Source organism: Zootoca vivipara, chromosome 8 (assembly GCF_965207765.1).
Source record: "Zootoca vivipara chromosome 8, rZooViv2.hap1.1, whole genome shotgun sequence".
Classification (NCBI taxonomy): Eukaryota; Metazoa; Chordata; class Lepidosauria; order Squamata; family Lacertidae; genus Zootoca; species Zootoca vivipara.
This window is the reverse complement of record NC_142591.1, coordinates 46,819,216-46,846,063: the sequence shown is the minus strand read 5'-3', so window position 1 is coordinate 46,846,063 and position 26,848 is coordinate 46,819,216. Positions and strand designations below refer to the sequence as shown.

At 38.9% G+C, this 26,848-nt stretch overlaps 1 protein-coding gene across 6 annotated transcripts in view; it reads left to right on the top strand.

Annotated features, from left to right (window-relative positions):
* Positions 1–40: 40 nt before the first annotated feature.
* The window catches only part of TRAPPC8 (trafficking protein particle complex subunit 8), a 51,244-nt gene continuing 24,436 nt past the window's right edge, over positions 41–26,848 (top strand). For 2 of the 6 annotated variants that reach the window (XM_088675437.1, XM_035125148.3), the window contains exons 1-11: positions 41–197; positions 3,501–3,695; positions 8,106–8,189; positions 14,872–14,961; positions 15,879–16,053; positions 18,281–18,434; positions 18,947–19,037; positions 20,937–21,190; positions 23,759–23,874; positions 25,602–25,752; positions 26,414–26,514. In XM_088675437.1, coding sequence (XP_088531563.1) covers positions 41–197; positions 3,501–3,695; positions 8,106–8,189; positions 14,872–14,961; positions 15,879–16,053; positions 18,281–18,434; positions 18,947–19,037; positions 20,937–21,190; positions 23,759–23,874; positions 25,602–25,752; positions 26,414–26,514 — 1,568 coding nt within the window. Of the gene's footprint in view, positions 198–3,500; positions 3,696–8,105; positions 8,190–14,871; positions 14,962–15,878; positions 16,054–18,280; positions 18,435–18,946; positions 19,038–20,933; positions 21,191–23,758; positions 23,875–25,601; positions 25,753–26,413; positions 26,515–26,848 lie in introns of all 6 variants that reach the window. The other 4 variants (XM_035125151.3, XM_035125147.3, XM_035125150.3 and 1 more) reach the window with 3 other exon arrangements.

Sequence of the window (26,848 nt, the reverse complement as noted above, 5' to 3'; positions counted from 1 at the left end):
GGCTCGGCGCGGTGGGCCGCCCTGTCAGTCGGCCGGAGCGATGGCCCAGCGAGTGCAGTCGGCGCAGGAGTTCCTCCAGGACTCGTTCGTGCCGTTGGTGGCCGCGCTGTGCAGCGAGGAGGCGGAGAAGGTCACCCGCAAGAACAACCTGGGCTTCTGCGAGCTCATAAAGCCTTTCTGTCGCCTCACTTCGGAAGGTCGGTGTCACCTGGCGGGAGCGGAACTGGGTTGTTTACATGGTGGGAGGGGAGGGGAGGGGAGAGCTGCCGCCGGAGCACCCCTGCCGCCGCCGCCCCGTCCCTTCCGGGTGTGGGTGCTGCGAGGCAGCTGGCCCGGGCGGGGGCAGTATGTGCATCTCCAGAGACCTCCGAGGCAGGAGCCCCTTTCACTGTGTTGACTTCCCCCTTCGTTGAAGTTCCGACTTCAGGCAGCTGCTTCCCATCCAGATAGCTTGCCAAATTCTCCCTTCTGGGAAAGCCAGGAGGGTACTTGTTCACGTGGGTGATAGAATCTTGTTTACTCAGAAGTGGGGAGCATTGGATCCGGCTTATGCTTTCACTTCAGCTTTTTATTACTTAAAGACACCGGGGCAAATGTCTCTGAAGTGTAATGTCCAGGGGCCTTTGCAGCGACAGGGACACCAGCGTTAAAGTCATTGGGACCCTCGTGGGCAGAATTACTCTCAACTGATCGTCAATGTTTTGGTTGTATTTTATGAAAGTGGTGTCCTTTACCGATTTTCCACACTTCAGAGGTAAAAGATGACACAGAATGCCCTACAAGTGCTGGCTCAAATTAAACCCTGTTGATGTGAGCCATGTGACTGGTTAATAACAATGGATGTGTCAGTGGTAGCCTCAGTTATATGTACTGGAGACCGGTCCCTATGAGACTTGGGGTGATTTGCCAAAATGATTATATAATTTTGTACCAATAGGAATATTTCAAATGTTTCTCAAACAAAGAAGTCTATTACACATAAGTGCTGTTTGAAAGAGGAATAAATTACTTTTAACTTGGCTGTTACAACCTAGGAAAACTACTTTAACAAAATGCTCACCTTTGCGAAATGGAAATCAGTTAGAAACATCAAGTAATTTTTAATGTGTTTTGGTTTGTTTTATACATTATTGCTTTGTATTTATTATGCTATCTGAACATTTAAAGCATTAAATAAATTTTTAGTTGGTGAAGCAGTGTTTTTATTAAATATGCACATTTTCTGCTGCTGTAAAAATACTTCTATAGATAATAATGAAATGGATCTTTTCAGAAGAACTGCTTTTGTACTGTATTCTTCTTTTTTTGCTAATGTATTACTCCAAGTAAGCAGGATATTGCTTAAAGGCACATGACATGAAGCAGCAACTTTGTTGAAGTTAAGCAGGCTTGGATCTGGTCAGTGCTTAGATGGGGGACCATCAATGAGCTCAGTGTATGCTGTTATCATGAAAGTAATATAGGATATGGATGTAACAAATAAATCCCCATACATTTAGGATTAAGCTGTTGGAATTCTAATTGTGCACATGCTGGCTGGTTTGAAATATACACATATGTGGACAACTTTGCTGCCCCAAAGAGATCATAAAAAATTCTTCAACCACTCTGCCAGGATAAGTGATGGCCACTTCCTGCCAGCATTTCTGAGTACTGTATTTTATGCCAGCTTTTGTGAATGAGTACAGTGGAGGTATCCCAGCTCCCTCTGCAAACAGAAGGAGCCCTTTAGTTGCAGGTGGGGATGATATCCACACCATTGTATTTCTCATTTTATAATCACTATATTGATGTAGTCTTTAATTATGTTTCTTACCTGTGCTGTACCTTCATGGATGGAAACAATAAGTAATTACTATTGGTAGGTAAAGAGTATGTTAAGCAGGGGTGTTGGCATACTGCCTACCAAACTGTATTTTAAGTTGCTCCATTCATTTGTACCTTGTTTTAATGTGTCCAAAATTAGAAAAGGTGAATTAGAGGCAGGCAGTTTTTCAGCTGGAGATCTACCAAGAATTTCTGCAATTCACAGATGTGCTTGTTTGGAAACATAATGAACAGGAAAAGTATACAAGGTTTAGGGCAATTTCTGTGAATTTGGAAAAGTGTCAGATAGGAGACTAGAAATGGAAGGATGCTATGGGTCACAAAGTGACAAGTTTAGTTACAAACTTAAGAATGTGAATGCCAGTTTTTCTTACTCATCCAAAGCTGTTCAGGACAGGTAAAAACTGCTTAGATAAAGTGATTGTAAAATGAGAGATATAATGGCGTGGATCTCACACACACCAAACCGCAACCAAAGGGTTCCTTTTGCTTGTTGAGGGAGCTGGGTTACTTCCACTGTTGGAGGCAGTATGTGCCTGCATGCCTGTTGCTGGGAATCACAAGTAGGGAGAGTGCTGCTGTACTCAGTTCCCTGCTTTCAGGTTTCCCATAGATATCTGGTTGGCCACTGAGAACAGGATGCTGGAGTAGATGGGCATTCGCCTGATCCAGCAGGCTCTTATGTTCTTATTCATTGGAGGCTTCCAGTGGAGTGCAGAGGTTAGTGCCCCCCCCCCGAACCCTATTTCCCCTGCAGTCCCTGTGTTACTTCTCTGAAGGCTCCACCAACTCTTTGGAGGAGATATTCAAGGGGATTCAGGTGGGAGTGAAGAACAGCAAAAATGATTTTTTTCTTCCACCGACAGAGCATCCTATTAGTGGAACTCTGATAATAAGATGTTGCCGCCATTGCAATCTTCATATGGATCCAAGCCGTTATTATAACATATACAATATGTACTGCAAAGTAATATACTCATAATAGTTCCCTGCATTAAATTTATCAAAACAGAACGGCATGTTGTAGATAGGGCTTGGGATACTGTATAGGATTTTTTAATGTGAGAAGGATGTTTATTACAGCTATTTGGCCTGTTTAGTTATCCCTATAAAGCATAGGTTTATTGTAATGGGAATAAAATAGTATTTGCAATTGGCATCAACTCATTGTTACTAATGAGCTTTTGAAACAGAAAATTTTTCACAAAAAAAGCATTAGAAAATTTTCCAGCGCTTGACATCACTGACAGAAATTTCTACTATTGAAAACATAAATCACTTTTAAAAATGACTTGAACACTTCAGAGGGAATGCTGTGCTGACAGCAACAACTGAAATTATGCTTCTTCGTGAAGTCCCCCCCCCCACCTGAATGCCCTGTCCTTGGTTCCATGTTGAATGCTTCTAACACTTTCAATGATGTAAAATAGTATAATCCTATGCATGTTTAATCAGAAGTGCACCCTACTAACTCCAGTGGGAGTTACTTCTTAGAGAGATTGAAGTCTAAAGGAATATTCTCATTTTGAATGTTCTGTGAGAGGAGATCTTGCTTGCCTTTTCAAAAATTTTGTAGATACTATATGTTTTGAATTTTTTTTTTTACAGAAATGTTGTGTATTGAGCATTGCTTCAGAGCAGGCTAGTCTAACACAGCTATTTTCTTACTTTAGTGCACATGAGAGATCCCAACAACCAACTTCACATAATCAAAAACTTGAAAATTGCTGTCAACAACATTATTACACAGCCACCTCAACAAGGAGCCATTCGGAAGCTTCTGAATGATGTTGTGACTGTTAGTCAGCCTGCTGAAGGATTAGTAGCTAATGTGATTACTGCCGGAGATTATGATCTCAACATTAGTGGTATGTAACAAGACATTGAAATGTGTTAAAGATTTTATATTTCATTTTGTTTTATATTTTCCCAGTGAGAGATGTACAACTTACAGCTTTGAAAACTTGATATTGCACAGTGATTAGTTACTACAGAAAAGTACAATATGGCAGATAAAGTTCTGCACATATAGGGGGTTTGGGAATTGTTCAGGACAAACCTACAATACAATACTGCATATGCAGGAAGTGTCGAAATTCTTCAGTTTTGTTGCCTATTGCCATGTTGATAAAATTCCATATATACTGTTGGAGTTGGGGTTTTTTTTTAAGTAGCAAACTGTGTTAGAAATGCCCCTACTTTGATTTCCACTCTCCACTGCTGCTTATTCTCAATTTTGGAATTGTTAATCCCAGCCAAATTTCTTCGAAGGGCAGAGGTACATGTTGTAAGATACATTGTTGTTGCCCCAAATGTTGAGCCTTATTCATCCCACCCTGTAACATTTAGCCATATACTTAGTGCTGTCATCGAAGTTAGCATTGTCCCACTATTGCTTCTCACCATTACTGTACTGCCCTCTCATTCATCTGGCTCATAGAATGCAGCTGGGCAAATAAGCAGCTGCAGAGCCCAATCCCCACCATTTCTCCAAGTGAAGTGGCTGTCACTAGTGAGGAAGTGTTCTGGTTCTGTGAGAGGCTTCCACTGCATAGATATAAAAGGGACAGCTTGTCTGATTTCTGCCCCTCCAAAAGACAGCATAAGCTTTCTGCATACCTATGTGATATTATGTAATGAGATTCCTCAATCCACATCACTGACAGCATCCTGGAGTGCAGAATGCATTTATGTCAGGCCACAATTTTTTACTGTATGTTAAGAAAGGGGTGAGAACTCTAGTGTAACATACAATTCTACCCTTAGATATAATTACTTATGGAAAAAGTGTTGAAACTTGTACTAGTATTCTGTAGAAATGCTGAATGACATCAAAGTTGTGCAATGGGAGTAAAAATTGTTTTCTAAAAAAACATTATTCTATAGTGTCTGGATTAAGGGAGGCGAGGTAAGTGAAGTTTTAAACAACTAAAATATAAACATATTTCTAGAAATGCAACCTCCCTATTCATACTATTTGTAACATGTAAGTGAAAGCAGATCATAGTTGTTCCTTTTTGTGGGGAGTGAAATCTGTACAAATAAAAATATGTCCTATCATTCTTATTACACTTGTATTGCTGTAGCTGTCTGTCTTTGGCTCTTCATGTACAACACATCCTTATTCTTAATTTGTACTATGTTCAAATCCAGTTAATGTGTGTAAGTTGCTTTAGATGACTCAAGTTTAGTTCTTTGTATTCACTTGACAAAAATAATTGAGTTTTTGTTTTTTGCATGGTCAGTATTTTGGTAGTTGAAGACAAAAATCATGCAAAGGCTGTCTTTAAGGCTGTAATTCTAGAAACACCTAGCTAGAAATTAAGCTCCATGGAAATAATTTTATTACCTGAACCTTTCTGCTTGAAAATCTCCTGTACATGCATCACTTTTCTAGATTACCCCATGTCTTTATGTAATCATACTGTATTTTATGTATAAGCAGCAAATGAAACATAGAGAAAATTGTTATTTCTTTGTTTATTTATATTGTGTAACCAGTGTGCATGACCTTTCACAGAGTATATGAGGACAAGTCTACCCGAGAAACTTTGAATGGAATTTAGTGCCACTGTAATACAATTGTTCTGTCAGCACAAACATTTCTACTTGCATATGGAACTATATTTCTTCTCCTCTCATGTGCTATTCTGGAGTTTTCACGACCTTTTAGAGCAGGTTTTTTTGGGGGTGGGAAACCCCATTGTATTAGTGGAAGTCCTTGCACTGGCTTGTGCTGTTGCATCAGGTTGGTTACAATCCAAAATGTGAAAGAGTAAGCAAGTGTTTTATCACTTTATCTACCAACACTTTTTGCCAAAGTCTTCATGGAAAAGGTGTAATTTGAAGGAAAGGAGATATAACATCATACAGATGTTCTTGGAGGCTGTTGAAGCACATGGAGCAGCATGAGAGAGAAAGGGCAACATGTTATGAGGCAGCAGGAAACCTTCAGGTGGTAGGAAATGGTGTGGAGCTTTAGAAGGAAAGATCATGGGTAGGGCTGTTGGGATACAAAAGAGAAGATGTCATGGGGTGTGAGGGTGGGCAAGGCCATGAAAAAAAGGACAAGGAACCTGTACTGGATCTAGGAGCAGAGAGGGAGCCAACATAGGATTTAAGAAGTGTTTTATCTATCTATTAAATTTATATACCATCTTTCATCATGATCAGAGCAAATGATATAGGCAGCAGAGTACTAGATAGATGTGATGAGACTGAGAGACAATCAAAGTCTAGAGAGGAAAAGATTGCAGCAGACTAGGTCAGGACTAGTCTACAGTACTCTGTTTTTGCAGAAGGAAAGGATCATAGTTTTTCAGTGTTGCAAGGGGAAAAGCTATGGTTTGAATATGAGGAACAAAGATGATCTAGGCATCAAAATATGACTGGATGGTAATAATGTCAGTGAGAAAGGAAAGGCTAGAAGAAGTAGGGCATTGGAGTAGGGCTTTGAACATTGGAGTAGGGCTTTGAGGCTATAACAAAGCATTCAATGAGAAATATCAAAGAGGCAGTTGAAGATACAAGATTGGAGTGGGGAGGGACAGTTTGCGGGTTGGAGAGAGATTTGGGTGCCGTCTGCATATAAATAGGACTGATAGCCATAGAAATTGATGAGATTACCAAAGGTCTGTGTAGAGCCAGCATTGGGAACTTTGGCCCAATGTATCTCTCCAGGCTCCATTCTGGCCCTCAGGCTTTGCCTATGCTGGATACCCTCACCCCAGCCTTGCTTCTCATTTTCTTTGAGTGTTTTTGGCTGGCTGGAATGTGTTCTACAACTGTGATCATGGCTCTTTATTGAAAGAAAGGTAAAGCGACCCCTGACCATTAGGTCCAGTCGTGGACGACTCTGGGGTTGCGGCCCTCATCTCGCTTTACTGGCCGAGGGAGCCGGCGTACAGCTTCTGGGTCATGTGGCCAGCGTGACTAAGCCGCTTCTGGTGAACCAGAGCAGCACACGGAAATGTCGTTTACCTTCCTGCCGGAGCAGTACCTATTTATCTACTTGCACTTTGACGTTCTCTCCACTTAGAGGATATGATGTGAACTAGAACTCCTGTTCCTGAGATATTTCTCAGGGGGGGGGGGGAAGCTGGTGTGAACAAACCTTTTGAATAGTATATTTTAAAATACACCCAGTATTTTAAACACTTAAAAAAATTATATGCCCTTTGACATGCCTGAAATATCCTGAAATATATTTTAAAATATATTTAAAAATGCATGGGCAATGGAAATGCTTTGGACATGTCAAAAGGCATGACTACTGACCATGTGAGAAGTTTCATTATTTGTTCCTGAAAAACTCTTGTCTCTTGTTATAGTTAGTTGGGTAATCAGTTGTCTGTCTTAGGTGTATATCTCAGTTTTGCAAGTACATTATTTTCCATATTCTAGTTAGTTTTTAAAAAATTATTTCATTTTATAATGTAAAAAAAAGAGAGAACAATTGTAGCAGCAGACAAAAATTAAAAGATGAAAAATAAAACTATAAAATCTCACATGAGTTAAAACAACAAAGTCCAAGGAAAGACGATCAACTTTATCACATCATTAAGTGTAGTTTTAGAATTGCTAGGCTTGTAATGAGTGTATGTGTGTTCCCATGGGTGATGATGCCTGTTGAAGGAGAAAAATATAGTTAATATAGATTGTTAATATATTTTAGGTAGGTTTTTTGTGATTGTGCTGAGATTGCCTTAAAAGTGTGTTTGAAGTGATGCTTTCTGTCTGGTTGATTTTCCCTGCTCCCCCCTGCCCCCATGAAATGCCATTTCCTCTTTTGAACAATATCTGCATTTAAAGAAGAAGATGAAGACTTAGGGGTGTGTAATATTTTAGTGAGCACTTCGGTATTTTTCCCAGCAAGCAACTGTTGTAGGTTGATACTGTAAGCATCCCACATGTTTAAACCTGTTTATGTTCTTAGTACGGCACAGTGATTCTATAACAAATGCTTAAAATATTCAGTGTTACTGAATAAATTCTGTCAAATACACCTGCTTTCTCAGGAGCTTTAAAATATTCAAACTCTAATTCTGAAGAGAATGAGCGTGATGCAGTATGCTCAAGACAAAATACTCTTGGTTTTATATTTTTCATGTTTGGTTCTGAAAGTGTCCTATGTCCAGAGACGTCAGTAGAAGCTTAAGGGTTTACATGTATCCAGTAGATTTTCACATGCATATGAAGGAGGCTTCCTAAACCTGAACGAAGATGAAATGTATACAGACTACCTGCTTAGTTTAATACTTCCATGTTTTCTCTGTCAGATCGCTCAGTTAAAGCTAGTGTTCCTTGGTACAGTAGTTGGAAAGACACACTGATGGGACTGAACACATCCACGTTTTATTCAGGTATTTTGTGTGGCTGGTGTGGGTGTCCTAAATAGTCCTGTTTCTATTCCTTTGTTATGCAACCCATCCATCTTTTCTTACCACCCTACTACACTTTTCTTAGAATAGATTTCATTCCTAGAAATAAATGTTGGTGATGGTTGCTGAGATCTTCTCTTTTCTTTTAAATCCAATTGTGATTATTCCATAGATCAAAATGCAGAGAAAATCATTCTCTATTGACTTGATTTGAGCATGCTGAATTTGCTTGACTTTCCAGAAATGCTTGCCTCCTTTCTCTTTTTTAAATAACTTTTTTGTGCTAGTTGGAAATAATAGTAGTGTTCAGATGAGTTGTAAGCAGCTGTTCACTACCCACCATATTTTTCTTACCTGGGTTGTTGTTGTTGTTAATCATATTTTGTTTTGTTTTTAGGGTCTTGTAGTTTATAGCTTAACAAATGTATAGTTGCTCATTTGTTGCATGGAACTTGGATGTCTTTCACTAAGACAGCATTTCTGTTTGTGATATATTGCATTTGCCCAGCACATTATTCCTGGGAAAAGTTAGTTCTTTTCATTGGTAACAAGGCCGTTATGATTAATCTTGAATGTGATTGTGTGATAAACAGAAACTTAATAGACAGTGCTTGAGCCATCAGTGGTTACTATTCTCTCCCTTGTCAAACCACTCAGGCTGCAAAAAGGGACTTGCATGGAAGGAAGCATTGGTACTGAAACTAAGGGATAAGTGTACTGGTTTCCTCTTCCCTAAATTGATTATGTGTTTGACAATTACACTCTTTTCTAAGTATGTCTCAGATAGAGGAGGCAGGCACTAGGAATTCATTTTAGACTTTGGTTAGATCCAGAATGTGCAGAGGATTTTTCTCTCTTTTATATTTCTTGCTGTTACTATAGGTCTTCAGTTCTCTCTCTTCCCTTCGTTGAAATCTCTTTGGGAGACACATCTTGGAAATATATTGGATAATGCACAGAGGGGAAACTATAGCTTACTCTCCCTTTAGCAGAGGTGGTAATTTGGCCTATGAGGTATTTTTCTCCATGCTGGGCCAGGTAAAGATGCAACTGCAAAGAAACAATTGGGAGCTTTAAACTGTGCTTCCAATTGTTCCTTGACAAGTGGGGCTTGTATTTAGCACCTTCTAAATTTAGCACAAAATGCATGTCCGCTGGAATTGGTTCCGCTTGGACACTCCCAATCAGGGCTCCCAATTAGAACCCGTAGCTACCAAATATGAGACTTGAAGGTTAACTTGTTTTTATCTTACTTTTTACCTAGAGTTGCATAATGAAGAACAGGCCGTCCCTGATCTTCCTTTATGTAGAAAAAGCATTGGATAGTATCTCCTGGGTATTTATGAAATAAGTACTAAAAGAATGGAACCATGTGGTGCTTTCTTAAGAGGTATCAATGCTTTATATAAGGAACAAAGGGCAAATATTATGGTAAATAATATTATCTCAGAAAAATGTAGTATCATGAAAGGAACAAGGCATGTATGCCTGCTCTCTCCGCTATTATTTATTCTTACCCTAGAACTTTTATTGCAAAATATAAGAAACAATGATAAAATTAGTAGAATCATAGAGTTGGAAGAGACCACAAGGGCCATCCAGTCCAACCCCCTGCCAAGCAGGAAACACCATCAAAGCATTATTGACATATGCCTGTCAAGCCTCTGCTTAAAGACGTCCAAAGAAGGAGACTCCACCACGGAATAAGAGTGGGCAGACAAAATTATAAAACAAAACTTTCGCAGACAATATAGTCTTTATTTTGGAACAACCCTTAGAAAGTGAGTTAGTAAAAGAGATAAATGAATTTGGAAAATTGGTGGGCTTTAAAATAAACAAAGGTAAAACCAAAATGTTAGTTAAGTACTTGGAGATGCCAATTCCCATCATCCCTGACCACTGTAGGCCAAAACATCTGGAGGGCCGAAGGTTGGAGATGCCTGTTCTTAACTAACATTTTGGTTAAGAACATGGATGATCACCTTAAAAGAAAATTAGAGGAAATTACCGGCTGGAAAATAGAGGAAAAGGTGAAGTATTTAGGAGTGTGGTTAATGGCAAATAATCGTAATATTTACAAGGCCAATTATATGAAGACTTGGAAAGACATGAAAAAAGACCTAGATATATGGGGCAGAATGCATTTATCTTTAATGGGGAGAATCTCAGTGATAAAAATGAATATCCTCCCAAAAATGTTATTTCTGTTCCAAATGATCTCAGTATTTAATGATGTACGCTGTCTAAAAGAATGGCAAAAATACCTGTCTAAATTTATTTGGAGGAGGAAGAAACCCAGGATAAAATATAATATTCTTATTGATATAAAAGATAGAGGGGGTTTCGCACTCTCAGACTTAGAATTTTGAAGTGGCCTGCCTATGTTGGATAAAATATTAGATGCTGCTGGAAAACACACAGTTGTTAGATTTAGAGGGACCTGACGTCAAACATGTTTGGCATCCATGTATTTGGTATGGCAAAGCTGGAAAACACAAAAGTTTCTCTAACCATGTTATTAGGAAAAAAATAATTAGTGTATGGGGGAAAATATAAATCCTTATTGGAAAACAAAACACCAAGGTGATTATCCCCGATAGAAGCAGAGACAAGGAAAAAAATTAACATGGGTTAAGTGGGGTACCTACAATGAGTTGTTAGATTTCTCAGAAGGAGAACCAAAAATGGAATTTTTTAAGAAGAGATTAAAGAATTTATGTGTTGAATTGGCTAAATTATTATCAAATTAACTCCAAATTTAAGGCAGACAAAAAGTGGGATTCACAAAACAACCATCACAATTTGAAAAAGAAATACTAAGATCTAAGGTAAAAAAAAAAACCTATCTAAAATGTATAAAATATTACAGTACTTGAGTGGGAAACGAAAGAATTAGTTAAATCATCCATGATCAGTTGGGCATAAGATGTGGATCACAATATTGATTTAAATCTATGGGAGCAATTGTGGAAAATAAATTTAAAATTTACTGCATGTTATGTGTTAAAAGAGATCTATTTAAAAATGATCCACAGGTGGTATCTGACACCAAGCAGACTAGCCAAGATATTTAGATCTAAAACTGGCAAATGTTGGAAATGCAAAGAAACAGTTGGTACATTCTGTTATTTATGGTGGTTGTGCACAGTTTAAAGCTCCCAATTGTTCCTTTGCAGTTGCATCTTTACCTGGCCCAGCATAGAGAAAAATACCTCATAGGCCAAATTACGACCTCTGCTAAAGGGAGAGTAAGCTATAGTTTCCCCTCTGTGCAAAATAATTTTGGGACATAGTATATAATGAACTTAAGAAAATGTTTAAAAGAACGTTTCTCCAAAATCCAGAAGCTTTTCTTCTGGGAATAGTAACAGAAGAAATCCCCCCCCAAAAAAATTACCCTATGGATGTGTGTGACTACAGCTGCTTGAATTCTATTTGCACAAAAACGGAAAACAAATACACTATCATCAAGAGAAGAGTGATATCTCAAAATGTTGGAATACTTAAAAAAAGCCAGTAAGACAGATAGATTAAGAAATAAAGATACCAAGAAACTGAAAGAAAATTGGATATTATACAGGGATTCTATGGAAAAATATTATAACAAGAAAATAATCATAACAGGTTAAAAATACTCAGCAGTAGATGTTATAATGTGCGATTATGTAAGGTAATGAAAATAATTTAGTAGAGTAAGAAAACAGTTAAAAGAATAGTAAGTAGATAGGAAACCATGGAAAGAGTGGAAGGGAAGTTTAACTCAAGATATATATGATTTAAAGAATCTTGGAAAATATAGTTATGTTATTATTACTATCATGTTTATAACTTCTATCCATTTTATTTATTTTTATGTACCGTGTTTCTCATATTTTAAGGCATCCCTAAAAAATAAGGCATGGCAGGATTTTCCAGACCTGGCGAAATATAAGGCATACCCCGAAAATAAGACATGCTGGTACGGTATGGCAGGGCACGCCGCGCCAAGTCCCGACCCAGCAAGACCCAGCAAGGGCAGCAGTGCGCGCTTTGCCGAGCCCCGACTGAGCAGGAGCTGGCAAAGGCAGCAGCCCGCCGCCGGCTTGGAGCTCGAGCCGGCAAAGGCAGCAGCGGCGCTTTGCCGAGCTCCACCGAATCGGGTGAGAATTGCGTTCGTACCCCTGCCTTGCAGCCTCCGACCCTTCACCCAGGGCGTTCACACGTGCATCCCCACCCCCGACCCGCGTCCTCGTCTACCGGTACCTGAAAGCTGCGCACGCGGCATTCCAGCACAAAGCCGCCAGCCAGCGTCGGAAGAGGAGAAGGAGGTGCCGCCGAGAAACCCAGAAAGGGGAGGCGCAGCGGGAAGGAGGAGGAGACCGGCGGGGAGGGATCCGGAAAGTTGCGAGCGACTTCCTGCTCCCCCCCCCAACGGAGCGAAAACCAGCAAAGGCAGCAGCCCGCCGCCGGCTTGGAGCTCGAGCCGGCAAAGGCAGCACGTGTGAACGCCCTGGGTGAAGGGTCGGAGGCTGCAAGGCAGGGGTACGAACGCAATTCTCACCCAATTCGGTGGAGCTCGGCAAAGCGCCGCTGCTGCCTTTGCCGGCTCGAGCTCCAAGCCGGCGGCGGGCTGCTGCCTTTGCCAGCTCCCGCTCAGTCGGGGCTTGGCAAAAAATAAGACACCCCCGAAAATAAGCCATAGGCTTATTTTCTTGAGTAAAAAAAAATATAAGACATGACTTATAATATGAGAAACACGGTATGACTTTAACATGATATCTGTTGACAACTACAGTATATATAACAGAAAAAGCAAATTAAAAAACACAAAAACTTGCTTTTAACTTACTTTTATCAATATGTTAATGGGCATTCTTTATTCTACATAAACTGATTAAGTTGTATATAAATACATAAGTAAAATATATTTACATTTTGAGATTAGAAACTGCTACAATACCCTTTCTTGAATGAGGAGCTGTATGATGCTTTAGTGATTAACAATATTACTTTTGAAAGTCAAAGGAGGACTTCTTTTTCGGATATTTTGTGTTTTGGATATAAAAAGTGATGATGGTTATGCTGAATGGTACGAAAGTGGTGTTTATCTTCCAGAATTAAAATACTGGATTATGCTTTAACAAATAAATTGGGCCTTTACTTGAATGTGAGGTGCTTCTGAGCTTCTAATGGTATTTGTAAGAAAGCAATGCATTTACAGTCTAAAAAAAAAGATGAAATCTATACAGTGGGTTTACTAGAAGGGAATTGTAGTCTTGGTTACTATATTTGTGGTGGTAACAAATCCTGAAATGTGCTCATCTAACCATGTGCTCATCTAACTATGACAACAAAACAAATTCCTGTTATATGTTTTTCAAATTTATAATTATACTATACCTATAACTAGTTACATTATGATGAATGTGTGATTTTAATAACGTTGAATGTATGTACGGTACATGACCAGTTGTGACCCTGTCAGACCCATACCTAGCATCTGGGAAAAGCAGCCCTGTGGGCCTAACGAGTTCTGCAGCCTGGAGGTTCCCTTTGCCAGTGTTAGATCAATGTATGTTAGCTATATTGCTTTATATATTGTTTAATATATTTTGATTGTTCTCTGAATAACCTTAGCAATGGATCATGTTTGTTAAGTGGAGCTTGCTTCTAATTTTGAATTGCAAAAATGATATGACTGATTTTAGAATCTTAACAAAATGCATGCTGCAATCTTATATACACTTGCATTGTAATGCAATTCACCAATCCATTTTACATTTTATTATTCTGTACTTTAAAAAACAAATCAGTGAATCTTGTATTGGGGCCCTGCTGTCACCTCTCCTCCCTAATTCTCTCCTCCCCTTTTTTCTCCCCAGCCATTCCTTCAACTCCTTTGTATGTTACAATGTCTTGCTTAGTCTTAGTTGTTTCTGTTTATTTGAAAACTGAATAAAAAATATGTATACACATACTGTACTTAAGACTACAGAATAAAAAAATTCCTTCCAGTAGCACCTTAGAGACCAACTAAGTTTGTCATTGGTATGAGCTTTCAGATGCATGCACATGAAAGCTCATACCAATGACAAACTTAGTTGGTCTCTAAGGTGCTACTGGAAGGAATTTTTTAATTTTGTTTTGACTACGGCAGACCAACATATTACCTACCTGTAATTAAGACTGTAGACTTCAGACTACATCTCATTGAACTCAGTGGAGCTGACTTCTGAGTAACTTACAGATAGGGTTGCCATATTTCAAAAAGTAAAAACCAGAACACTCCAAAATTGGTTTTTTTAGCATGAATTCTGTTTTCGTTCTAATAAATGAAAAATGATAAGTTGTAGTTGTACAGGCATGGCAGTATGAATCAAATTGTATGGGAATAGCAGAGGGGCAAAAGCTTTCTGATGTTGCAGTACAGCCATGGGATATGTTGAGAACTACTGTATATGAATGAAATCTTCCATTAGCTTCCCTTTCTTTATGAATTGCAATCTTGAAAATGGTTTCTTCTATTCTTTGTCCAAATCATACAGAAGTGCTCAATAACTAAGTAGTACTACTGTTAAGCTTGATAACTTTTCCCAAGACCTCTCCTGCTACATTTTTTTTTACAGCAAAGTAACTTGTTCCTTCATTTTAAATGTTTCTGTGAAATATTTTTAATTTATTTCAGCTACCACTCCATGGTTTGAGGCTTATCGAGAGAGCTTTCTTCAGTCTATGCCATCATCAGACCATGAATTCCTAAACCACTATGTAGCCTGTATCCTTTGGAACAGAAAGATAAATGTGTGATTGTATATAAGATGCAATATGATATTGCAGCCCTTTCTGTCCTACATCTAAAGAAGCTTGTTAAAAAAGTGGGAAACTGCAACAAAACAATTCTGTTTTCCAAAATCTTTATCAGAATTAATTGGGAGTATATGGTGCTCAAGGTCATTTTGTTTGTGTTTGAATGTTTGCAAAATTAGTTGGGCATTGATATTGAATTGCTAATAATTGCAGCAAAAGCTTGCATTATTCAGAACCTTAAATTACTCAATTTTATGTATTCTTGCTTGTACAGAACCCCTTTGTACCTCCCTTTGAATGAGCTACAATTACACCAGGAAGCCCTTAATTAACTGTAGGTTCACATTTCATCTGAACTGTTAAACTGTGGTTTCCAGCTTTGGAACAAGGCAGGATATTAATTCTTGGTTTGAACTTTGTGTAATATCTTGGCTTGTTCCGATACTGGTAAACATAATTTTCCTGTTATGATATGGTAAATTGGAGGCTTCCTGGTTTAATCACAACTTGCAATATGAGGATGGTGTCTGGGTGAGGATTCTTGGGTACATACCAGCTTTTAGTACTTTATCAAAGAATAATCTTGTAGTCATTTAGCTAATGGTAGCATAGCAAACAGACTGCAATGAGTCCATCCTTTATACAACATTATATTTAGACAGTATTTTATCTTCAGTTAGCTGCCACATGTCTTGCTAAAGATGGATGATGATGATGATGATGATGATGATTTAATCACAAGTGAATTACTTGTAGCTTTTCTTTAGAGGTAAATTAGGCACAGGTTTAAAAGAAGCACTGAAGTTGTTACTGGAACAACACTCAAGCATTAACTAGCTCTTGGTTAACTTGTGAACTTGTAATTCATCCTTAATGTCAACTAAGGTATGCTCGTGGTGTCATCTAGTGAACCTGAACCTGTGGAACAGTTTCTCAAGCTTTCACAAGAGCAGCATCAGATTCAACATAGTAATGAATACTCTTATCCAAAATGGTTCATTCCAAACACCCTCAAATATTATGTGTTGTTGCATGATGTGAGTTTAGGAGAGGAACAAAGGTGAGTAGGGTTGTCTAAGTGGCTTCTCTGACACTTATAAGATTTCTGAAATGCTGATTTTAAACTTGCTACTGTCTATGTACTGTAGTTTAAGATAATTCCATGATCCTCAATTCTTGGACATACATGTGTAATTCCTTCTTGTGTATAAAAACTATGTGTCTAATATAACTTGCTGTAACAAGGATAAATCATGTAGGACTATGCCGCTATGAATAACCCAAAAGAGAGAGCTGTATTCTTTTAAAGCAAGTAGGTTAAATCAGATATTTTGGTCATGGGGGATTCCTAGATAAAATATGATTCCTCTGGCACATGTTAAGGAAATTCTTTTAGGGTTTTGTGTTCTAAGTCATTCAGGTTTTTTCCTTTAGAATAAAGAATGGTGCTTTTTCAGATTAATTCATGAGCTCTTCCATGAAGCAATCAGGAGGTGCAAGTGCTTGATTCTGCAAAACACTCTAAAAGTTTTGTTATTTAATACCTTCTGCTGCCATTGTGTACAACAGGGATGTGTGCATTTTTAAAATAGGAAATTGGACTTTTCAAATGGTTGTCTGTAGTTAATCACTAGGACTTGAAATAGCCCGTAACAATATAAAACATAAATATTTTTTTTGCAAATGTGTTGCTACTCTTAACCTGACTTTACAATAGCAACCTTAGGAAAGAACTCTGTTCTATCTTTTAAAAAAAGTGCTCAGGGTGGGGCAATTTATAAAATGGCATGTGCCGACACAGTTTTGTGCCGTTTATTGCTGTCCTGGCACTGCAGGCATATTGCATGGATGCTGCAGGGAAGCTGACTCCTGTAGATATTTCACGTTAGAGTTGGCTTGAACAGAATGGGTTAGATCTAAGGTGAACATGCACAGTGGAGCTGGCAGAAACAAGCCCTTGATCTTTATGCACTAAATTTCCAAAATCTTCCATCACTACCATGTTTGCCTCTTCCTAAATGTTCATCTGTCCTCTTCTTTTGATTTTTCAAAATATGTCCTCTTCTTTTGATGTTTTTATATATGCTGGAAGCTGCCCAGATGGGTGGGGTAATAATGATGATTATAATAAGTAATAATTTTATTTATACATACATACATACATACATACATACATACATACATACATACATACATACATCTGCCAACCTAGCAGTTCGAAAGCACGTCAAAGTGCAAGTAGATAAATAGGTACCGCTCCAAGCGGGAAGGTAAATGGCGTTTCCGTGTGCTGCTGTGGTTCGCCAGAAGCGGCTTAGTCATGCTGGCCACATTACCTGGAAGCTGTATGCCGGCTCCCTCGGCCAATAATGCGAGATGGACCTAAAGGTCAGGGGTCCCTTTACCTTTTTACATACATACATACATACATACATACATACATACATACATACATACATACATATACATACATACATACATGCTGAATACTCTTTTGCTTGTTCAGGTTTCTCCTGATGGACTTTATTATAATTCTGTTTGCTATTGTTTTCAGCCCTTGCCTGTGTTAAATTGAAATTAATATGGCTGCATTGACTTGTGAAGAATCATCCTTGTCAGCAGTTGCTTATTTTTGTATCCTCAACTCTTTAAATCTCTGGTCACTTCAACAGTGTTTCTGTTTTTTCACTTTTTTCTCATTCAATCCTTAATCTTTCTTCATATAGTCTTCTAAGTTGGGGATGGACATTTCCTGATGGATCACTAGTTTTTCCTGACTGCTGGGATTCTTGTCAAGAATGCTTCATATAAATTGTTCTGTGTAACACTGATTGCTGCTCTTTTTAATTTCTGTAGCACTGAAGAGAAATGTTTCCTTCCTGAAACTTTGCACGTTGAGCTGAAGCAAAGTTTTTCATTCAGTATGCACTAGTTTGCATTCACATGCCACAGTAAGCCATAAACCATGCACTTTACTGTGCATGGATGCTGAGAGGAAAGAAACCATAACCCCGTGCTTAGTCTTACAGCTTGATTGCTTCACTCCAAACTACAGTTGAACAAACTGGCCAAGTGTAATGCTGAGCCAGGAATTGTAGTTTGTTTCTTCCCAGTACAAGTGAGGAGGGGTGGATGCAGTTTACTTGTGCATGGTAAATTATAGTCTATGGCTTATAACTACATGAACATGCCCAGGATTAAGCTCTTGTAGGTATAAAGATGAAGTTGGATTACCCGTCAAGAAGGATGATGTTTGAAAATATTCTGCAATACTTTACAATTTTTAGGGCTGATTCAATTTATGAAGAAATGAAACAGAGATATGGGACTCAGGGGTGCTATTTACTTAAGATAAATTCTCGTGGGTCTAATCGAGGAGCTGATGAACAGATTCCTGATCCCTGGAGCCAATATCTTCAGAAAAACACTATCCAAACCCAGGTATATTTTTTTACTTAAAACCTTTTCTGTACTATTCTGAGGGGTCTCTTCACTCCTTTTGTTGTATGTGTGTCTCTTTATTTCCTTTAATAAATTATTTTGTTGCAGTTTTTAAATGTCTGATTGAGAAAGCAGATCCACATACCAGTTGAGGTCTAAAGTTTCAGCTACTTTTGGTTCTTTCTTTGGCATTATTTTATAATATGATTGATTGGTAGCTGGTACCTTCCACCACAGCTAGCCTGCCTGAGGTGAGTGGAAAGTGAAAGGCACTTCCCCTTTCAACATACATAAGCTGACCAAACTAGCACTTTGCCTCATCACTAGTGATGAAGATTCAATGTCCCCTTCTGCCTCTGAAGACTGCAACTTAACTGAGAGAGTGCAGGGCAGACTCTGCAGTAGTATCCAAGATACATTCTGTTGGAAATAAATTAGTGATTTCTAGAAGTTTAAAATAGGTTACATTTTCAGAAAGTTGAAACTCTTTTTTGTATGTTTTATTCTGACAGGAACCTTACGAAGATGGCCCATATACACTAATTTCAAATAAGAATTCTGATCACTTTATACCACTGGATGGGTTAGGTAATGATTCCAAAGGTATATTTCCTTTTTATAACAACTTAGTTTAAAAAAGAAAAATAAACCAGTTGTTTATCAGAACACTGCAGGTCCCATTTTAATCAAGCCAGAATGTGCCCTTATTTTTGCCGTGCGCGTGTTCTGCGCATGCGCAAAGCACAAAATCACACTTCGCGTATGTGCAAAATGGACGCTTTGACATCTGAAGGTTTAGACTTACGAAGAGCGCCGCGGAACAGATCGCCTTCGTAAGTCGAGGTACCACTGTATATGAAGTGGTTTTGAGTTTTCATAAAAGTATCATGTGCTTATGTAGGGATGCTTGTTCCTCCAGGATTAGCTGAAAAGTATTTGCTGCAGTATCAATGATCATTCAAGTAGTATCTTGTTCTTCCTACAAACTTCACTACAGTGAAGCTGATTGGTGACTCCCCCCATCGGCTTGCTGCTCGGAAGGTCGGTAGTTTGAATATGTGTAACAGGGTGAGCTCCCTTTGCTCTGTTCCAGCTCCTGCCAACCTAGCAGTTCGAAAGCATACAAGTGCGAGTAGATAAATAGTTACTGCTGTAGCGGGAAGCTAAACAGTGTTTCCATGCGCTCTGGCACTCGTCACGGTCCTCTGTGCACCAGTAGCGGTTTAGTCTTGCTGGCCATATGACTTGGAAAGCTGTCTCCTGTATGGACAAACGCTGGCTCCCTCAGCCTGAAAAGTGAGATGAGCGCCACACCCCATAATCACCTTTGACTGGACTTAACAGTCCAGGGGTCCTTTACCTTTACCTACCTTTTACCTTTAATGCTGTTATACAGTTCCTAGTTTAGATATCTTTGGTATCAGCACAGGGTTCTTTGCAGATGGTGCCATTTCAGATTTCTGTTTTTCTTGCAGAGGAGGGGAGCTTAAAAACAAGTGAGTGGGAATGTGGGAAAGTGAGTAGGAATGTGACTGCTCTACCTAAATGGTGGTGGTATTTCTGGAGCAGGCATAGGCAAACAGCCCTCCAGATGTTTTGGGACTACAACGCCCATCATTTCTAGCTAACAGGACCAGTGGTCAGGGATGGTGGGAATTGGAGTCTCAAAACATCTGGAGGGCTGAGTTTGCCTATGCCTGTTCTGGAGACTATAAGAATGCTGGCAATTGTTGACTGAGTTTGGTCTTGGGTCTCTCTATCGTAGTTGTTTGATAGTGCATATATGTGGGTTTAAAAACCACATTTGTTTATTAGTTAATATTTGATTTGGTGCTTCCCTCAGAGACATCTTATTGGCTCCCAGCTGAGAGCTGGTTTTAGTCTCTTTCCAGTTGTATTTCCAAGTTGTCAGAATTCTAACTTTATACTTTATCCCTTACTTGGAATCTCCATGTTACCTTCAGATGCCATGAATAGAATTTACGTGTTTCCTTCAATATGTTGAAGTCATGGTAGCTCTGACTTCCTTTGAATCATAATAGGTTGGCCAATGGCTAGGGAGGCTAGTCAAATGAGAGGTAGTGGCCAGCTAGATAATACCTTTTCATTTTCTATTGTTTTCCTCTTGTAAGTTGGTACATTATTTGTTTGCAGACTTTCATACTGTGCACTATAATTCGGCATAACCATAGCAAAATGCCATTAAATAGTATCCATGTAGATTGGGAAAATCTAACATACACTTATATTTTATTTTGCATATTGGTATAATTATTTGACTATAATACTATTAATCTAATTTGGAACGGGTTAATAGTAGCTGTGAAATATGTTGTATACAGAGGATTGACCACTCTGAATTACAGTAACTTTCAGTACCTTTTAGAAAGGTGGGATATCCAGTAACTCATAATCACTTGGTAAAATCTTGCTAAAATTCCAATCCGTGGTATCAGAGCTTATTTAAATGGGTAATTGTTTACATATTTTGTTTTTCAGTAGATGGTTTATCAAATAATTTTAAGAGTCATCCACTTCAATTGGATCACACTAGTGACAGTGGTTGTTTTGATGGCACTGATTATGTGAAACCAAATTCATCCATGCATGAATCGAAGAAGTCAAATACATGGACACCTCATGGCACCTGTTTGACACTCACAGATCATGATCGAATTCGACAGTTCATACAGGAATTTACCTTTAGAGGGCTTTTGCCACATATAGAGAAAACGATCAGGCAACTTAATGACCAGGTAAGTCATTCACCCTCTAAGCCTTTTTGCCTAGCTAATAAATAAACTCAGCAAGATTTGCACTTTAATCTGTTTTATCTAAAGTAGATGTAACAGGCATGTAGTCAACATCTGTGCTTGCTTACAACAAAGTGGTCTGCCTGTTTTCTGGAGTTAATGCCCTCCTGATACTCCCTTCCTCCTTCCTTCAGTTCCAGTCAGGCTGTCTGGAAAAAAAAGACTGAGTGTTTTCTTCAGAAAAGCCTTGTGTTACTCTATGGGTCTGGTGGCTCTGGGTGGCACTTCTGATTTGACCATCATTTGTCATTTTTGCTTCTGGCCTCCAAATGGGATCATCTGTCACCCTGAGTTATTTTTTGTAGGAACCCAAACCCATTTGACAGAATGTGAGTCATTTGCTTTTCCTTCTCCCATCTCAGGGGACCTGTGTCAGGCTTAGAACTACTTTTGGATAAATTTTTTTCACATGCATCAAGGAATCAGGAAGACTGAGGTTGTCAGATACTCTAAAATCACCATCTTGAGACTCAGAGGTTGAGCCTTGAAGCTAAATACTTCAAGGACCACCTCTCCCCATATGAACTGACCCAGACCCTGCAATAATAATATTGACACCCTTCTTGGTTTGCCCCTTCCAAAAGAGGTTGTGTGTGTGTGTGACATGAAAAACAGCATTTTATGCGGTGGTTTGCTGTTTGTGGAATGCTTTCTCCATGGTACCATTTGGGGTTAGTTACAAAAAAGGAATTGCTGCTGCTGCTGCTGCTGCAATCTGTCCTGTTTAGACAGATCCCAGAACTTTATTGCTAAATTATGAATGAGGGTTGGGGTTTACAAATGACACGTCTGCTTCAGCCTGTTTCCTAATCTGGTTGCTGCTAGTTTCTTCCATTAAGACAGTTTGAGGTAGTTAGTAGTGATCCCGCTGGTAGGTTTTCCGGGAGTCAAATGGAGTCCCGGAACAGATTAAGTAGGACAACCAAGGTACCACTGTAATACTTTTCTGCGTCTTTACCTTGCACGTGGCATCACATATATATGAGTTGTGGGGCGGTAGGCATTGTTTTTGGAAACTGGACTTACAGGGCAAATGGAAAAGCTTGGCAGGCCAAATTTTGCTAGTGGACTGGAGGTTTTCCATCACTCTGCTACAGACATTGATGGCTTCAGATCATCTTAGCTTGTCCTCTAGGAATAAAGCTATATTTAGATGAAGGCCTTCTTCGGTATTAAAAAGTGCAACACTTCTTTTTTTGGTGATATATACAGCTCTGAACATACCTTGCAGCTTTTCATAAAATTTAAAAACATAATATAGGGTCTAACTCTACAAAACCTGCTTTCTCTTTACAATTGCCCATGAATGGCTTCTAGCACTATGACCATGAAACAGTTGCAGTGCATAGTGCCTTAAAATTGGCAAACACAACCTTATTAGACCTATCCTTTTCAACATTTTATATTCAAAGGAATTTTTTCATAAATCTTACCACATTCAAAGGAAAAATCACCATCTTGTTCATTTGGAGGACAGGTAAGACCCACATAGATAAAAAATGTTTGTGTGTTTATTTCCTACTAGGGAAAATGTGTGTTGATTTCTAAAAAGCAACAACCTTTGATTCAGCTCAGATCTCTGTTTCAAAAATAACACTTGGTTGTGTCACTAAAGCTTTATTGCAGTGCATGTGCAAAGTGGGTTCAGAGTTGTGTTCAGATTTGCAGACTTACCCTTAACCATAGAGTAGAGCATGACATTCAAAGCTTATTCTAAAGAGTTTAGTTTTCTTAGCAGTAGCTATGAGATGTAACATTTCCTGGTCTCTTGACCTTGATTAAGAGATCAGAAGAGCCTCATGTAGATTTACGGCTCCCTTCACCCAGTCCCTCCCATTTCCAGTGCCAGTTCCCTCCACCATTCCCCTGAATGACTGAAGAATGTTGAAGGGTTACATCAGCACTAGCTTCAAGCATGGCGAGTGCTAATCCAGCCCCTCACTCCATAATTTCTGGTCCTACTTACATTAATAAACCTGATTCTATTATTTAGTCATCACTTTTATACCCCACCTTTCCTCCAAGGAGCTCAATATGGCCTATATGGTTCTCTTTCTCTCCATTTTATCCTCACAACAACCCTCTGAGGTAGGTTAGGCTAAGAGACTAACTTACCCAAAGTCATCCAGTGAACTTCAATGCTGAGATCTAACCACTACACCACACTGGCTTTGTTAGCCATGGTGAAGGGTGGTGCACATGTAATATTTAAGGCTGTCTGAGGAATAGTTGGATGAATTTGCATGTGAGAGGGAAAGGACTGAGTGATAGTTACCATTCTCCTGATCTTTTAATTGTACTTAGAGATTGCGCCCGTACCGACACACAAACATTAAAAGCTGTGTTCTGAAGACTACATCAGAAGTACACTTGAACATTTCAATTCTTGATTTTGCAAGGGAAGCAGAGTCTTTAAATTGGTTTAAAAATCTTTGTAACATTATTTGCTCATAAAATAATAAACTATGTTGCAATTCAATGATACTATAATATTTTCATTTTATTTTTCAGTTGATATCCAGGAAAGGCCTGAGTCGCTCACTATTTTCTGCAACCAAAAAATGGTTTAGTGGCAGTAAAGTTCCAGAGAAAAGTGTAAATGAGCTAAAAAGCACTTCTGGCTTGTTGTGAGTAGATCTACTTGCCATAAAAATGTCAAGTACTTGATTTCTTTTTTAAAAAATAATTTTTATCAAAACAAGACATAAAACACATTTCTATTAGGTTTTGCCTTGCTGATTTCCATATGATCCTTGTGATTTCTCTTGTCATTGACTCACACATTATTCAGACAATAATATCTCTTCTTAGTAAACTCAAATGCGTACAGACCTTCTGTTAGCACACAGAGCCATGTCCCTCTGAGATTAAACCAGAGAATAAACCTTACACTGAGATTAAACTAGGAAGTATTCAGTTAACCATAGTTTCCCATTATATCTGAACTGACAAACTATGATTACTGGCTTGGAATAAGTCAGGGTATTAGACTTGCTTCAAACTGTAGTTTAAGATCCTGGCTTCTTTAGAAGCTGGTGACAACAATTTCCAAGTTTGGATGTAGCTATGGTTAATTGAGTGTGGGATGCGGGTGGCGCTGTGGGTTAAACCACAGAGCCTAGGGCTTGCCGATCAGAAGGTTGGCGGTTCGAATCCCTGCGATGGGGTGAGCTCCCGTTGCTCGGTCCCAGCTCCTGCCAACCTAGCAGTTAGAAAGCATGTCAAAGGGCAAGTAGATAAATAGGTACCACTACAGCGGAAAGGTAAACGGTGTTTCCGTGTGCTGCTCTGGTTCGCCAGAAGCGGCTTTGTCATGCTGGCCACATGACCTGGAAGCTGTACGCCGGCTCCCTCGGCCAATAACGCGAGATGAGCGCCGCAACCCCAGAGTCGGTCACGACTGGACCTAATGGTCAGGGGTCCCTTTACCTTTATGGTTAATCGAAAATTCCATATTTAGGTGCAGCACATCAAAAAAGGAAGGGGCTACAAGCATTGACAGAAGGCCTGTGTGCACATCTTGGCTTATTAAATTGAGATATGATCCTTCGCATCAGACAATTAAGTTTGCATCCTAATTTGTTCAAAGATTAAAAACTTGCATCCACTTTAGGCTTGTAATTTTTGTTTTTAGTGGTGATGGTTGTGTGAAGATTGTCTTAAAAGGTATTGATTAACACTAGTAACACCAGTTAAATATGTGTTCTTAATTACCTCCATTGCATGCCTTCTAGATATATAGCATAACACTTCTCCATTTTAATAAGTAGGTGTGGTTCATCTACATGCCCTGGGGCTGCTGATTTAACAACTATTCCTTTTTTAACTTGTACAACTATTGCAACTAAAAAACACAAAAGTTGACAAGATTCCTGCTATTTTAATCCACATTGGAAATCTGTATTGCATTTTTGAGCATGCCTGTACTGTAAAAACAAAAGCAAAACTCTGTCCTTCAGATTACCGTTGAAATTAGAGGTGATGTTTAACACTTTACAAAAATTATGTTATTTGCCTTTGGTCACTGAGTTGGGTCCAAAGTTTTTGCTCTGTGATTGGAAGGAGCTTCCTGTCACTGGAGGACTTCTTCCATGGACTCTCTCATTTTGTTCATGAGGTGAATCCATCCTCATCCATGGAATCCATCCATTCCATGTGTTTGGAAACAGCTGCTAGATACTAACCAGGGATGGTGGTGACTTTAGTGCCCTTCTTTTGAGCATTCAGAGGTTGGTAATTCGGGGAAGCACAACGTTGGAGTATCTGTACCTTGGTTTTAAGTCTTGTGATATTAAGAATGTGGTATGTTCTGTTTCCCTCAAATTTTGTTTTTCATAATGTCTTACATTTTTAGGTATCCCCCAGAAGCCCCAGAGCTTCAAATCAGGAAAATGGCAGATCTGTGTTTCTTGGTGCAACATTATGAACTGGCATACAATTGCTACCATACAGCAAAGAAAGACTTTTTAAATGATCAAGCAATGCTTTATGCAGCAGGAGCACTGGTTAGTTCATTAATATTGAGTGAAAGTATTTGATCCCTTTGCAAAAGATGACTTAGTACTTGGTGGCAAAACCCTTGTTGGCAATGATAGAGGTCAGACGTTTCTTGTAGGTGGCCACCAGGTCTGCACACATCTCAGGAGGTATATTGTCCCACTCCTCTTTGCAGATCCTCTCCAAGTCAGTAAGATTTCAAAGCAATTAAAATGAAGAATCAGAGAAGGGAATCAGAATTTAGGAAGCAGGATGCAGATTTCACATGGCCCCTTCCAAATTCCTCATGTTCCCTTCTATCTTGGTTTGATCTTACATGTGACTGTTACTAGCCCAGGTTAAATAAATCAAAACAAAACTGACTCAATTTTAATCAGGTTTTTCAAAGTGACTTTAAAGGTAACCTGAGCATCCTTGCTGAATATCCATCATTATTTCCTTATGGAATCATCTTCCTGTAAGTTCTGAGGGTTTGAAGATTTGTGGGTTTTTTATGTGTGAACCATTTAACCTTTATACAAGCATAATGTGAAAACACAAATCACCACTGCTGCTAAATGCAGCTGAATCATAATAGAGTGTGTATGTGAAATTTACTTGAATACAGTTGGTTTGTAATAAAAGCTTTGTAGCAAAAATAGTAGATAATGGCCAATTGTTGTTTTATAGGAAATGGCAGCAGTATCTGCTTTTCTGCAGCCAGGAGCACCTAGACCATATCCTGCCCATTACATGGATACTGCAATTCAAACATATAGGGATATTTGCAAGTAAGTGCGGCTATTTATTTTCAATTCTTCCCAGTAGAAGATAGACTGTAGTCTTACTGAATATTGTTTTCATTCCTCAATGGCTAATTCATGATTACTCTGGGCAATACCGGCAATATAGGGTGCTGGCGGTGGTGGTGTTGTAGACTCTGGTTGACTAGGGAGAATCCAGCTGCAACAAAATTACTTTTGATCTACCAGAGGGAAAATCCAAATACTCTAAAATTAATCATGTATTTAGTTCTACAAGAACTCGCAAGTTTTATAATTAACTTATCAAAGAAGAAACGTGGTTAAATCTTGTGCAGATGCTCCATATAACTCATATATTGCA